The 11,858-nt window shown below is 41.2% G+C and overlaps 2 protein-coding genes across 2 annotated transcripts; both read left to right on the top strand.

Moving 5' to 3' along the window:
* Positions 1 to 498: 498 nt before the first annotated feature.
* LOC148410517 (melanoregulin) lies at positions 499 to 4,129 on the top strand. Its single transcript, XM_088437464.1, has 6 exons — positions 499 to 977; positions 1,047 to 1,216; positions 2,299 to 2,464; positions 2,528 to 2,618; positions 2,801 to 2,964; positions 3,698 to 4,129. The coding sequence occupies exons 2-6, from the start codon at positions 1,131 to 1,133 to the stop codon at positions 3,887 to 3,889; spliced, it is 699 nt and encodes a 232-aa protein (XP_088293590.1). The 5' UTR covers positions 499 to 977; positions 1,047 to 1,130; the 3' UTR covers positions 3,890 to 4,129.
* Positions 4,130 to 7,032: 2,903 nt separating this feature from the next.
* On the top strand, positions 7,033 to 9,479 carry tcap (titin-cap (telethonin)). The gene is made up of 2 exons (XM_088437303.1): positions 7,033 to 7,291; positions 8,265 to 9,479. The coding sequence occupies exons 1-2, from the start codon at positions 7,143 to 7,145 to the stop codon at positions 8,653 to 8,655; spliced, it is 540 nt and encodes a 179-aa protein (XP_088293429.1). The 5' UTR covers positions 7,033 to 7,142; the 3' UTR covers positions 8,656 to 9,479.
* The last annotated feature ends 2,379 nt before the right edge of the window (positions 9,480 to 11,858 follow it).

Below are 11,858 nucleotides of genomic sequence, written 5' to 3'. Positions count from 1 at the left end.
CTCTTGTCATTCACCATGAGAATCAGTTCAAAAGAAGGGATAGATAGATAAAAAGGGGGTAATTTTCGCTGATTAATTCATTCCACAAAGGTAAACCGTTAGTTGTGGCTGCAGTCACAGCTGGGTGTTTTGCATTGATGTGGTAGGCTAAACTTGAGCTGCATCTGTGGTAAGCACTCTAGTTTTATCATAGGTACCATCTGGCCGTTTTTTAAGTTAAATTAACTGCTCCTGAATATGCCCTAAGACCCACAACTGGATGTGAGTAGGCTTCCAATCAAAAATAACGTTTTTTGACAATTTTGGATAAATGCGCACCCTTTTGGGTCATGGCCCTGAGTCATTATTGATGTTCTTGAAAAATGAACAGAATTCATCGGTTCAAACCCATCGGTTGAAATTCATCTTCTCCGTATCGTTATTGTGCCGCTTTTAATTTAAGCAGGATGAATAGCTTTAGTTTGCGGAACGTCAATGTACACGTGGAGTCCATCATTTCAAGGATCTTGTGAAACTCAGGTGACATATGAAAAGAAACACGCCTTTACGTTCTGCTCTTGGTGCACGCGCATAAATGCTGCTTCTCGCTTACTGTACTTTTCCTCATATTTCCTTGCAAAAATCAGGTGACCTAAAGCATCGCGGTGATCCACAATAAAGCCAATTGAGCCGGCCGTGTTAGTCACATGCAAACTCGGGGCCCCCGGGGGGCCAAATCGTGCCAGTTTCCAGATGATTTTATAGCGACCAAGGCGGAGTAACGAGCGTAACGGGACCCCTGATAAAGACGAAGAAAAGAGGTGTTGTCCTCGGACGGACGCGAGGGGGGTGTGCGTTCCTCTCACATGACATGGATGTGACCGCGTACCGGGGCGATGGCCGTGTGAGGCTGCGTGTGAGAGTTGACTACTGGAGAGGCAGCAGACCTTCTCTGGCCTCCGCCGCAGCATCCTGGAAGATGGGAAGCTAAATTTGAGGTAAGGAAAAGAAAAGCTGTCGGCTGTTTTCTTACACATTTACTTACTTTTGTTTCTCCAATTGGCCAGGATGTGAGCGAATGTGAGGCTAAAGTCACCCCTCAGACGTTCAAGAGAAGAAGTGTTGTTGGGATATTCCCACGTTGATCCTCCATGGGCTCGGCGTTCTTCAAAGTGTGTTGCTGCTGCTGCTGCGGCGGCGACGATGACGACGAAGACGAGAAGCAGCCCTTAGTGGGGTAAAAACGCTGTTTCAATACCTGCATGTTTGGTGTAAAGGGCAAAGCTTTGAACTGTGGATGAAACGGGAAGTAAAACGTATTTTGGGAAGTTAAATGTATGCATTGTTGACTGAAATGATAAAACATATAGATGTGCTGCCGTTTTATCCGGATGTTTTATTTTTTAGACATTTGATGTATTTCATTGAATCACTTTTTATTTTTACATATTTTAGCAACTGTAAATCAAAATATTAATACAATTTAAAAAAAAATCAAACTTCTTTTTAAATAATATAATCCCTCAATTATAGGGTTTTTTTCCATTGTAATTTTGATTGAAATGTTCAATGTTTTATGTATCTTGACATAATAAGACAGTTGTATTACGATTTGACCATTTTTATTTTGCATATTCATTTAAATTGTAGTTGAATTTTTCATGTATTTGAAGATGAATATGTTAAATACTCATAAAAAATAATACACTGCCTGAATTATAGGGATTTTCACATTGTAATTTTCACATACATTTTAATGTTTTGTATGTCTTGACATAAGTAGACAATTGTTATATTAAAACATTTTTATTTTTCATATTTTTTTATTTGTAGTTTTATTTGTATTTTGTTGACACATATGCATAATCTATGCTTATAATAATGTATACTTAATATTTTTATTAAAAAATATATACTGTATATAAAATGTGATTACTAAATTATATATAATATGTATAATATCAATGTTATGTCAATAATTGAGTACTTGTGGAGGCTACCAATACCAGCCACAGATACTTAAGAATAATTTGAGGTTGAGTTGCTTCTCCAGCTGTCAGTGCTGTACAGCTGTAGTTTGGTATCCCGGCGAATCATTTTGTTATTATGCAAAATTAAAGTTCATACTGTAATAGCAAAAGTACTACAGGTATCAGTACTCTTATTGGTGAGAACTCAGTGAATACTAGTCCTAGTCTTTAAAAAAAAGTACCATTGAACATCCTTATTAACAGAGTTAAGTCGGAATGCTGTATTTTTTTTCCAATATTAGTAATGTTCCCACTCCCCCCCAATAAAATGTCCACCTGCACCTCCAAGGACTCCAGATCCGTTGGAGTATTTCAGTCGCGAGGTTCAAAAGCGCCGCGACGAGGAAGCCAACCTGTGGAGCGAGCCGGGGGACCCCAGCCACTCGGAGCGGGATGACGACCGGGCGCTTTACTCGCTGCTGCAGGCCCGCAACAAAACCCGCATGGGATCCACGGTACACCCGCAAATATTAAATGAGGCGGAACGAAGGAGCTTTTGCAGTCTTTTACTTTGATAGGGCTACCGCCGCCTGAGCGTGGACATCGAGGCCATGCGAGACACGCGTAGGGAGGTCCGGGAGAAGTGGAAGACCATCTTAGAGAACCTTGGTGAGCCTCCTGTTTTGTTTTTCTTCAGAACCTACTGTAGAAGCTAGCTAGCATTGTATAAAAATACTGCTAATGATATGAATGTTTTGGTTCAATCACTTGCTAGTACAAACGCGAGGGACTAGCTGTTTTTTCAGGTGTATTTTAGTAGACCGATTGGAACCCTCAATGTGGTCTTCTAGGTTTCATGGCCGAGGCCGACTCGCTGTTGACGGTGTCCGCCGGCGCCTCGCTGGACCGCATGCGCAACGCCGCCGCCGCGCGCTCTCTGCTGCAGACGCTTCACTCCGAGACGTCGCTCTTCAGCAGCAGGGAGCCGCCGCCGGAGCGATACCTCTTCATCTTGGTGAGATGCTGCAAAAGCGCTACACTTTGGTGGTGATCAGCACTGTGACGTTTTGGTTTTCGTCATCAAAATCGTCTTAGCTAGTCGCTTCAGAGCTGTGTCAACTGTGTCGTATTTGTAGCGTTATTGTCGATATTATTTAAAGCGGGGGTGTCAAACATACGGACCGCCGGCCAGATCCGGCCTGCAAGATGATTTGTGAAGCTTTAAAAAAAATGTATTGAAACGAAACCATTAGTCTACTGTCCATTATCAATATTCCGTATCTGACGTCGCATCACGACTTCTTCTTAAGTTTTCACCAACTTCTGCCATGTATCTTGCTACATGAGTGCCACCCAGTGTCTAAAATGAGACACAACTTTTTTTACTCTTGTTTAATTTTCTCTGCACTTCACTGCACTCCTTGAAAAGTTGTACAACCGCATATTTTGATTAGAGCATTCTACTTCTACTATATGTTTAAAAAATGTATTGAAATGTAAATATCAACTTGTTATTGCAGAAAGTGGCTAAATAAGTAAAGCATCCCTTGAATATTTTTTCACAATCTAGTTTTTTTTTCAGGATTTTTTTTGTTCCTCCTATTTTTTACTGAGATTTTTGTCAGCAGTTTATGAAGATTTTTTTTTCTTTAAAAAAAATATTTATATATTTATTCGGAATAAATCAGGGCTCACAGTGGATAGCCATTTAGACATTCCACTCCAACATTTTATCTTTCCTGTTACAGGATCGCTTGTTGTACCTGGACATCGCGGAGGACTTTGTGAGCAAGGCCAAGCGCTTCTACCCGCCCCGAGACGACTCTGAGGAAGACGAGCCGCCCGGCGCCATCAACCTGCCGCTGCTGCTGGCCCGCGTGGAGGCCATGAACGGCAACGCCGACGACGACGACAGCGGAGGAAGTATGGAGAGGTCCTGAGCGGGTACAGTAGCCGCGGACGCCCGGCAGGGGGCGGCAGACGTCAAGGTTAGACGTTCACCGGCAAGTTGTTGAGCGCTCCTATGAGGGTCACATGACTAGACAACCAGTTGCCTATCCAAACAGCTGACTCGCTCAAGTGTGTTTGAAGGATAGCGACCAATCAAAGCTGTTTGTCCCCCCCAGCTTTCTGTGTTTGTCAGAATGAGAACAAATAAAATTGCAAGCCTTCGGAGTCCATCATGAGTCCGCGTCACATGTTGTCAGCAAGGGTCCGGCGGATTTTCAAAGAGATGTTTTTGGCGCGGGACGCTATGTGCTGGTCCGCGTGGTTCCAGCTGGCGGGGGGCGTGCCGCAAATCCCGGGGCCCGCCGTGGGGCGCCGTCCGGTGTCTGCTGGTCATGCTAGGGAGCCGGATTCCGTTTTGGTGCTCAGCTGCTGCCGCTGCTGCTGCTTGTTGTTGCCGTTGTTAGGTTACAGACGCATAGCTGCTCAAGGTCATGTTGGTGCCACACAAGAGACCATTATGACTTTTTCCACAAAGACGGCATTCATTTTGTGGAACATAAAAACCTTGTGGGGACCGGCCTGCAATGATTATTTATTTATCATTTTGAGGGATGTTTGCCGCCACTTATTTTCAGCCTTGCTGCCATCAATAAAACGTAAATAGAACATAGAAATGAGAGTTTCACAGGGGTCCAATCATTGTTATTTTTTAGTGCGTTCTTGTTTTGCTGTTATTCAGACTGTGTGATTAATGCATTTTTTCTATTTTTCTCATTTAAATGGGTGATATGGGTTATAGGGGTTTATAGTTATATGTTCTAGTTGGTAATCATAAAACTCCTCCAAGATCGCGAGTACCACTACCTCAAAATAAGGCTAAGTTAGCCAATACTAGCCAATTGCCTGCCTCATTCTTTTTTATTTTCACTACCCATCTCCAGTGTGGTGACAGCTCTTCCAAATGTCACCTCCGGGCAACTTTGGCGGGTGTGTTTGTTATGCAACATTGAGCTCCTTCCTCGTCTGCGATCCCTTTTAAGTCTCCATTGGCTCAGGTTTAACATGCTGGTGATGCCATCACAACCATTGTGTGTTATGCTTTGGTGAGTGTCTCTGTTATATCATTACCCGATGCAGACCAATGAGTCATTTGCGTAACATCATACCGGCTGACAATTTTCCAAAGGCGAGCGCGGCGTAACCCGAGTGCGGAGCGTGGCGCTGAGACACTGAGGTGATGAATCAGTGGATGCGGCGGGCCACGACGAGGTGCTTGGATGGTCTCGCGCCATCAAAACAAAAGTTAAAAAGTTACCAAAATTGGGTAAAATGACAAAACCGCCGCTTGGTCCGAAAGGCATTGAGCCACGTCTTGTTTTATGGGTTTGTTTGTTTTGTTGTTTTTTTGAATACCCACCACATCGGTTTGAGGATTTGTCCTAGCATGTTGGGTCAAGATTTTGATCCAAAAAGAAGTAAAACCTTTGTATACTTCAACAAAATAGGTTTGTCCTTAATTCATTCAATGCCAGAGGCGTATTTTCACGTTTTTTTTTAAGAGTCCAGACCTTCAATCCAAGATACTTAAGTATCGATTTAAAACTGAAGTACTATATTAGGAAATTAATGTCCTTAGCGTACTTAAATATCAATGTATTCTTAAGATCTGAGATTTGATGTCTGGATTCTTAAAAAAAAAAAAAGTGAAATTACATCCCTGGCATTGAATGAGTAAAAAATCACTTGTGTATACTGTAATATTATCATAGTGAGTAATAGGTTGTTTGCAGTGCGTTTGCACACGTCTGCCACCGTAAACTTTGAATGACAGAATATGAAGCATATTGAGTTATGTTGTGTATGAAACATGAACTACTGCATCACAACCAGCAACAAATGTTTTCAAAATGGCAACCACCTTCATCTCTTCAGCCCACCCAAATCCAATCTTCAAACTATTCTGCTCGCTCAAAAATGCCAATCTTGGGTAATAGTAGCCCAATCTGCTCAAAATCCACACAGCTACTTGGCGAAAAACCAACCCAGCATTTTTTTTTTTTTTTCTTTTTAAGTAAATACCGGACTACTGGACTATGAGTCCCAACTTTTTTCTCATGATTTGAGCCCTGCAGTCTATAGTCCAGTGCAGCTTATCTGCAGATTTTTTAAATTTTTTTTTTATAACCAGTCACATAGGGGTTATTGCACCAGTAAAGCTTGTGTAGTTTTGTGTATCTGTTCAAGATGACAAATTATGTAACAACAATGAAATAGAACTGAAAAGATGTGACTCAAAAAGTTTAAAAAAATCTGGTATTCAAAATATAAAATGTATGTATGACTTGAATAAGATCTCGTTTAAAAGTGTGTAAATTTGATATACATAGATATCATTGTATATACGAATTATGTGCAATGTATTTGTATAATCAGTAAAATAATAAATGAATCAATCAATTTAACAAAAGGGAACAGAAAAGAAACTATTCAAATATTGTTTTTGTGTTTGAACTGCTGATATATACCTTATATACCGGTGCAGGTTATAGCCCAAACTTTCAAGATTCAAGAGTTTTATTGTCATATGCCGACTAATGAAATTCTTATTCTGTTCACTTCCCCGAGCAGACTACATTCCACAATCGAGCAAATAATAAAGTAGGCAATAAAACACGAAAACAAAAACTTTACGTAAGGTATGAGTTTTTGGGATGGATTTCTCAATTTGAGTTGGTGTTTGAATGGTGTCTTTGACCTTGACCCAAGTCTTAAAAGCTCATAGGCCTAAAAGGCGGCGTAGTGTATTAAAAGCAACTATGCCAGTCATCGACTTTCCACATTAGTCATGGCTCACTCGATGTACATTAGGACTTAATGCATATCAACATTCCTTTTGGTCCTAGCCTCTCGCGTTTGTGTTTGCTTACATAATCCCGATACGGCGTCTAAGGCACAGGCCAATGCGGAAAGTGTTGACCCTTTGGGGGGGATTTCCATATCAATTAGTCTGAGCAGAGGAGCTTGACAGAAGCTCCCAGAACACTTGTCGGTGTCCGGTGTCAGCACATGCCGATTGTCCGGTGACAACATGTCTCCGAAATAGCACCGGCGCGTCCATAAAGGTGGCGGGACAACTCGGGCCCTGACACACCGGGGCACGGGGGGACAGAGAGGACGCCAGCTGGAGCGCCGCCGTATTTCATTTTCAAGCCCATCGCAGTTGATCTGAGATTCAGGAAGAAGATGCCGGTGTGTAGCATCGTGGAGAAGTGTAACGGCGCGGTGGCGGGAGCCGAGCTGTCTTGTAGCGTCCGGGAGGAAAATAAAGCCCAGAGGGAGAGCTACTACGCTGACTGGAAAAGCGTCAGCCTCAAGACGCAACCTGAGGAACGGTAAGGAATCCGTTTCCATTCTTACTCCTCTCCCAAAAATAACAGGAAAGAATTCCTTTCTTTGTTTCGATTTTTGGGCAAAGAAGACCAAATGTGGGTTGCTAAGGAGTGGGATATTTAGTCAAGTAAAATCGAAACTTTTTGGGAAGATGTTTTGCCAAGTCAACTTTAGATTTGTAAAATTTGAGTTTGTTCCCATTTACTGTATTCTCACAAATGTGATCAAGTGGAAAATGTTCAAATCCTTGATTTTTGCAACCCTGCTCAAAAACCCATCAAATATTACGGCATTGTTCACTATATTATTTTTCTATAAACCATCACAACAAACAATAAAACAGCATGTGAAATTAAATGCAGTGTTGAAATCATTCAGTCCCAAAGACATATTTCAGTTTTTTAAAAATCAATTCCAACTACTTATATAATTTTTCAATACCTACATATATTTTTTCAAAAATTTTCAAGAGTTTGTCTAAAAAAAAAAATGCCGGTTGGTATTCAATCAATGAATCAATTATTTTGCTAATGATTAGTTGTACAAAAGTAATCATTTACTAAAGTATTTGATACTAGAGTACTTAATGACCAAAAGTAATCAAATACTTAATAACAGCTATTGTTTTATACCCCCCCAAAAAAAAAAAAAAATATATATATATATATTGCCTATGTGATGTTGCTAAAAAAAATACCTAGACAAGACAGAAAGCAGTCATTTTATGCTCATTTTTTTGGAGAATAAACAATGTATCTTCAGGCATCGCTGTATAAAATACAACTAGAGGTATATAGAGGTACTACAAATACATAGCACTGTTTTAGGCTTTATATTTTTTTTCATCCACAAATGCTTTGCGCTTTTCAATGAGGTCTTGGCTAAAAAAAAAAAAAAATCCCAAACAGGTGACCTTAAATTGAGAAAGCTTTGAAAAAGCTGGGAATCAGTTCCATTATTGCTTTCTGCCCGCAGGAAGACGATGAACATGAACGACACGTCCCGCAAGGAGACCCTGAGCCGGCAGTGGAAGGCCTCCCTCCTAACCCAGTCCTGCCCGTCCGGCGTCCTCCGCGTGGGCACGGTGGAGCGCGGCGTGCGTGAGCACCAGCTTCTCCCCAAGCGCCACACCCTACCTTTACCCATCTTCACCCCCGCCGAGCTGGGCGTCCGGCTGGGCCGGGGCGCCCCGCACGCCCCCGAGGACCTGCAAGCCTTCCCCGTGGCGGTCGGCGTCTGCCCCAGCAAGAGGAGCGTGAGCGAAATCACGCGGGACTTGCCGCCCGTCAAGCCCACACTCATGGAGTTCTCCAAGGCGCCCAAGGCCCTGGGGCGCTCCATGTCTCAGGAGGCCCAGAGAGGGTGAAGCAAACGTGGACGATGGGGGTGAATGAGGAAAGTGCATGCACTTCTGATGTCCTAAACCGTCTGTTTTTTCTGATACGTAGCGCTGGCTTTTGAGGCCAGCACAGCAAACAAAGACATGACTTGTGTTCTTACTGGGAAAGAGGCTAGAATAAGTATTGACTCGTGCAACAAACGATAATAAGTAGAAAGGACGCATCGATATCGTACGTTAAAAGCATTTCAATCATTTTCAGTCAGTTTCAATGGAAAATCTTTAGAAGGAAGTAACAAGTGTGAAACTTGGTTTACGCTTGACCGCGATGAGCGTTTTGCAGCATTTTATACTCTGTGCGTCTTGCCCCGCTGTCATCTGATATTCTCCCGTCCTATAGGGGGCAGTAAAAATCATTTACAGCATACGAACAGTGCTACACTATGACAGAAGGAGAGAATTCACGTTTTTCAATAACAATTGACACGCGCAACTCCACAAGAATAACTTTTATTGTGCCGACAAATACTATAAAAGAAAAGTAAATGTATATATTATGAAACATAAAAACAAGCGGTGCGGATAATCCGCGATGTCACGGGGTGGAGGAGACAGTGTGACGTCATCTTGGAGCCGTGCGGACTTCGCGGATACGTCGGGTAGAAACCAGGTTTGAGAAGGTCAGAAGAGCAAGTGGTTCTGGAAACATTCATGCATGGTATATTGTACATACAGTTTTAATTTTTCATGTGTATTTTGTTTGTTCTTTCACCATGTGGACGTTTTAGATGAGCAGAGATTGTACAGGTTTGAATTTGTCTTTTTATTAATAAAAACCGAGCTGCTATGCACTCTTGTCTCTCAGTGTCATGAATGTAAATATTTATTGAGCCGTTTGATTAAAAACAAATGTAATACTTGGATCCAAATTCATATTTTTCAAATGTAAAATAATGCTTGTCAAATCATGTCGTTCAAGACAAATTCAAGTTGAGTTCTGTTGACCTTTTTGTTTAATTAAATTGCTTATTGCAACCTCTTAGCTTCCTGCACTTGGGTCCACAATCAAAACATCCATGCCGAACCCTGACACAAAATGCTTTGTTGACTATAATTTGAATATTAGTTTTAGGTTGTATAAATATAAACACTATTGTTCAATTCCAAGATGAAAGAAGGTCACAAAGTGTAATCGACTTCTATTCTGAAATGAGTTAGCTGCACAGCAATATTGACAAAATTACATTCAAAATAGTCATGCATAAATTGACAAGCTATGAAAACGGACATTAGAACCACTACAAACCATTTTATATATATTCATTTTTGATTGTTTTAGTTAACAGATTTGTTTTAAGTTTATTTCCATTGTTTTCGTTAACAACTCTAAGCGTGCGTCTAAAACATCAAAATTGTTTATTAATATCTCAATGTTAAATGAACACGAAATCAAGCTGTTGCTTATCGAGTAACATGGTCATTTTTATTTGTGATAAATGATCTATTTTAGTGAGACGTCACACAATGTTGATGATTAATTGAACGTTGTTTTACCTATAATAAAATTAATTTTGATGACTCATGTTTGACCGAAAGATCATCGCGTGTATTGCGTAAGGATACCTCGACCGAACAACAACCTATTGAAGCGGAGTGATTCATTGCACTGCACTCGCAAATGAACCGGTGAAGGATCAGGTGAGCAGTCTCTTAATTGAGTAAAAAATGTCAAAAGTTAAGATAATAAAATGAACGAGCGTTTAAAATAAACTTACTTTTGCTCCCAAACTGGTTAGCAAGTTTAGGACTCATTACCATTAAGCTTGCTCGAAAGCTTGTGGGATATTTTTAAACAATGACTTTAACGCTGAACTTTCTTAACATAACAAAAACAGTAGACTTAAATAATTCATTCAAGTACAGCTTCAACTTCTACAGATTGCATCCTGTAATTTTACAAATGGCCTCTTAAGTACTATTTTAGTTTTGACCATGCATGGACATCAAAGGACTGAAAGAATAAATAGAGTTGATTGTGCTTAACTGAGCCAAGTGAACTTTTGCTAGTTTCATCTGAATGGGCCTAGTTAAAGATTTTATTTTAAGAAGCGGTCGTGCCAGCACAACAGAAATGAATGTACCGCCCACACAATCTTTGGACCGAGATACCTCGTGTAGTGTGAAGGTGTCCTACCTCCACCCACGGCACAATATTTCTGAACAATGAGTGTTAACAAAATCAACAAGAGAGCTTCTTTTGGTAGCCGTTGCGCTTCCTCTTCTCAGTGATATTAATAGCCGGGCAAACTAAACACTGGCATGATATCAGCGTGTTCTAACCACTTTGAGCTCTTAATCCTGTCGCGTTATCAGAGATCTCAATGTGCTCTGCTCTCTTGAAATGACCCCCAGCACACACAGATGACACTGGCACGGCACGCAAGACACATGCCGCTGATTGGTCCCTGGCCACATGGAGAGGACACGTTTTGTTTTATTCGGTGCATTGGACACCGCTGCTTAACTCCATCGGTACGGTTAGGTTTTGGCCCTTATTGAGTCCAAACCTGGACCCAATGCGTAACCCAAAGACATAGACTAACAAGGTATACGGGACAACAAGACCAGTTGGGGTGCGTCACAGCAGTAGCGCTCCGAGATCTTAGGAGAGAAAAAAACAAAACACAAGGGTGAGGGAGGAGAGGATGAAATCCCATCATGTGGGCAGGAGTTCTTGGACCAGCAGTGTTGTTGACATTTGTGGATCTGTGTGTGTGTGTAAGACTGTCCTTGAGCTGCCAGTCCAGTCCAACCAACAGTCTTAAGGCCACCTGATAGAAGGGAAGGGAGATTGTCGTATCTTGAAGAATGGCTAGTCTGCCAGAAAATACAGTCACTAATGATAGCGTGCATCCATATGAAACTTAAGAAAATAAAAGCATGCAATGTTTAACAAAGGAGGCAATATGACACTATTTAGAATTAAGTTGCTTCATGGTCCAATGGTTTTTTTCTTAGTTTGAAAAGGAAAATATGTTTTCTGTCAGTGGCATTAAATTAGGTTTTCTGATACCTGTTGTAACCCTTTTAAAATGTCATTTTTGGTCGTTAATCTCACAAGGCACAATATTAGATACCCTGCACAATCTTTTGACAGATGTTGCACACTTTTGACTTTGTAGATAGTTTTGGTCTAAATTACTGGTTATCAAATGGGGTATGTGAAGCCA

The sequence above is a fragment of the Hippichthys cyanospilos genome, chromosome 16, assembly GCF_059441005.1.
Source record: "Hippichthys cyanospilos isolate Australia breed blue-spotted pipefish chromosome 16, RoL_Hcya_1.0, whole genome shotgun sequence".
Taxonomy (NCBI): Eukaryota; Metazoa; Chordata; class Actinopteri; order Syngnathiformes; family Syngnathidae; genus Hippichthys; species Hippichthys cyanospilos.
Note: the sequence above shows the minus strand (reverse complement) of the source record. Positions and strands in the feature narration are given on the sequence as shown.

What these genes read in the sequence shown, in the direction of transcription:
- LOC148410517 (XM_088437464.1), top strand. Translation starts at nt 1,131, where the DNA reads ATGGGCTCGGCGTTCTTCAAAGTGTGTTGCTGCTGCTGCTGCGGCGGC. An exon ending in GACCATCTTAGAGAACCTTG is followed by an intron (nt 2,619 to 2,800) that starts GTGAGCCTCCTG and finishes GTGGTCTTCTAG; the next exon opens with GTTTCATGGCCGAGGCCGAC. An exon ending in AGCGATACCTCTTCATCTTG is followed by an intron (nt 2,965 to 3,697) that starts GTGAGATGCTGC and finishes TTCCTGTTACAG; the next exon opens with GATCGCTTGTTGTACCTGGA.
- tcap (XM_088437303.1), top strand. Translation starts at nt 7,143, where the DNA reads ATGCCGGTGTGTAGCATCGTGGAGAAGTGTAACGGCGCGGTGGCGGGA. An exon ending in AAGACGCAACCTGAGGAACG is followed by an intron (nt 7,292 to 8,264) that starts GTAAGGAATCCG and finishes TTCTGCCCGCAG; the next exon opens with GAAGACGATGAACATGAACG.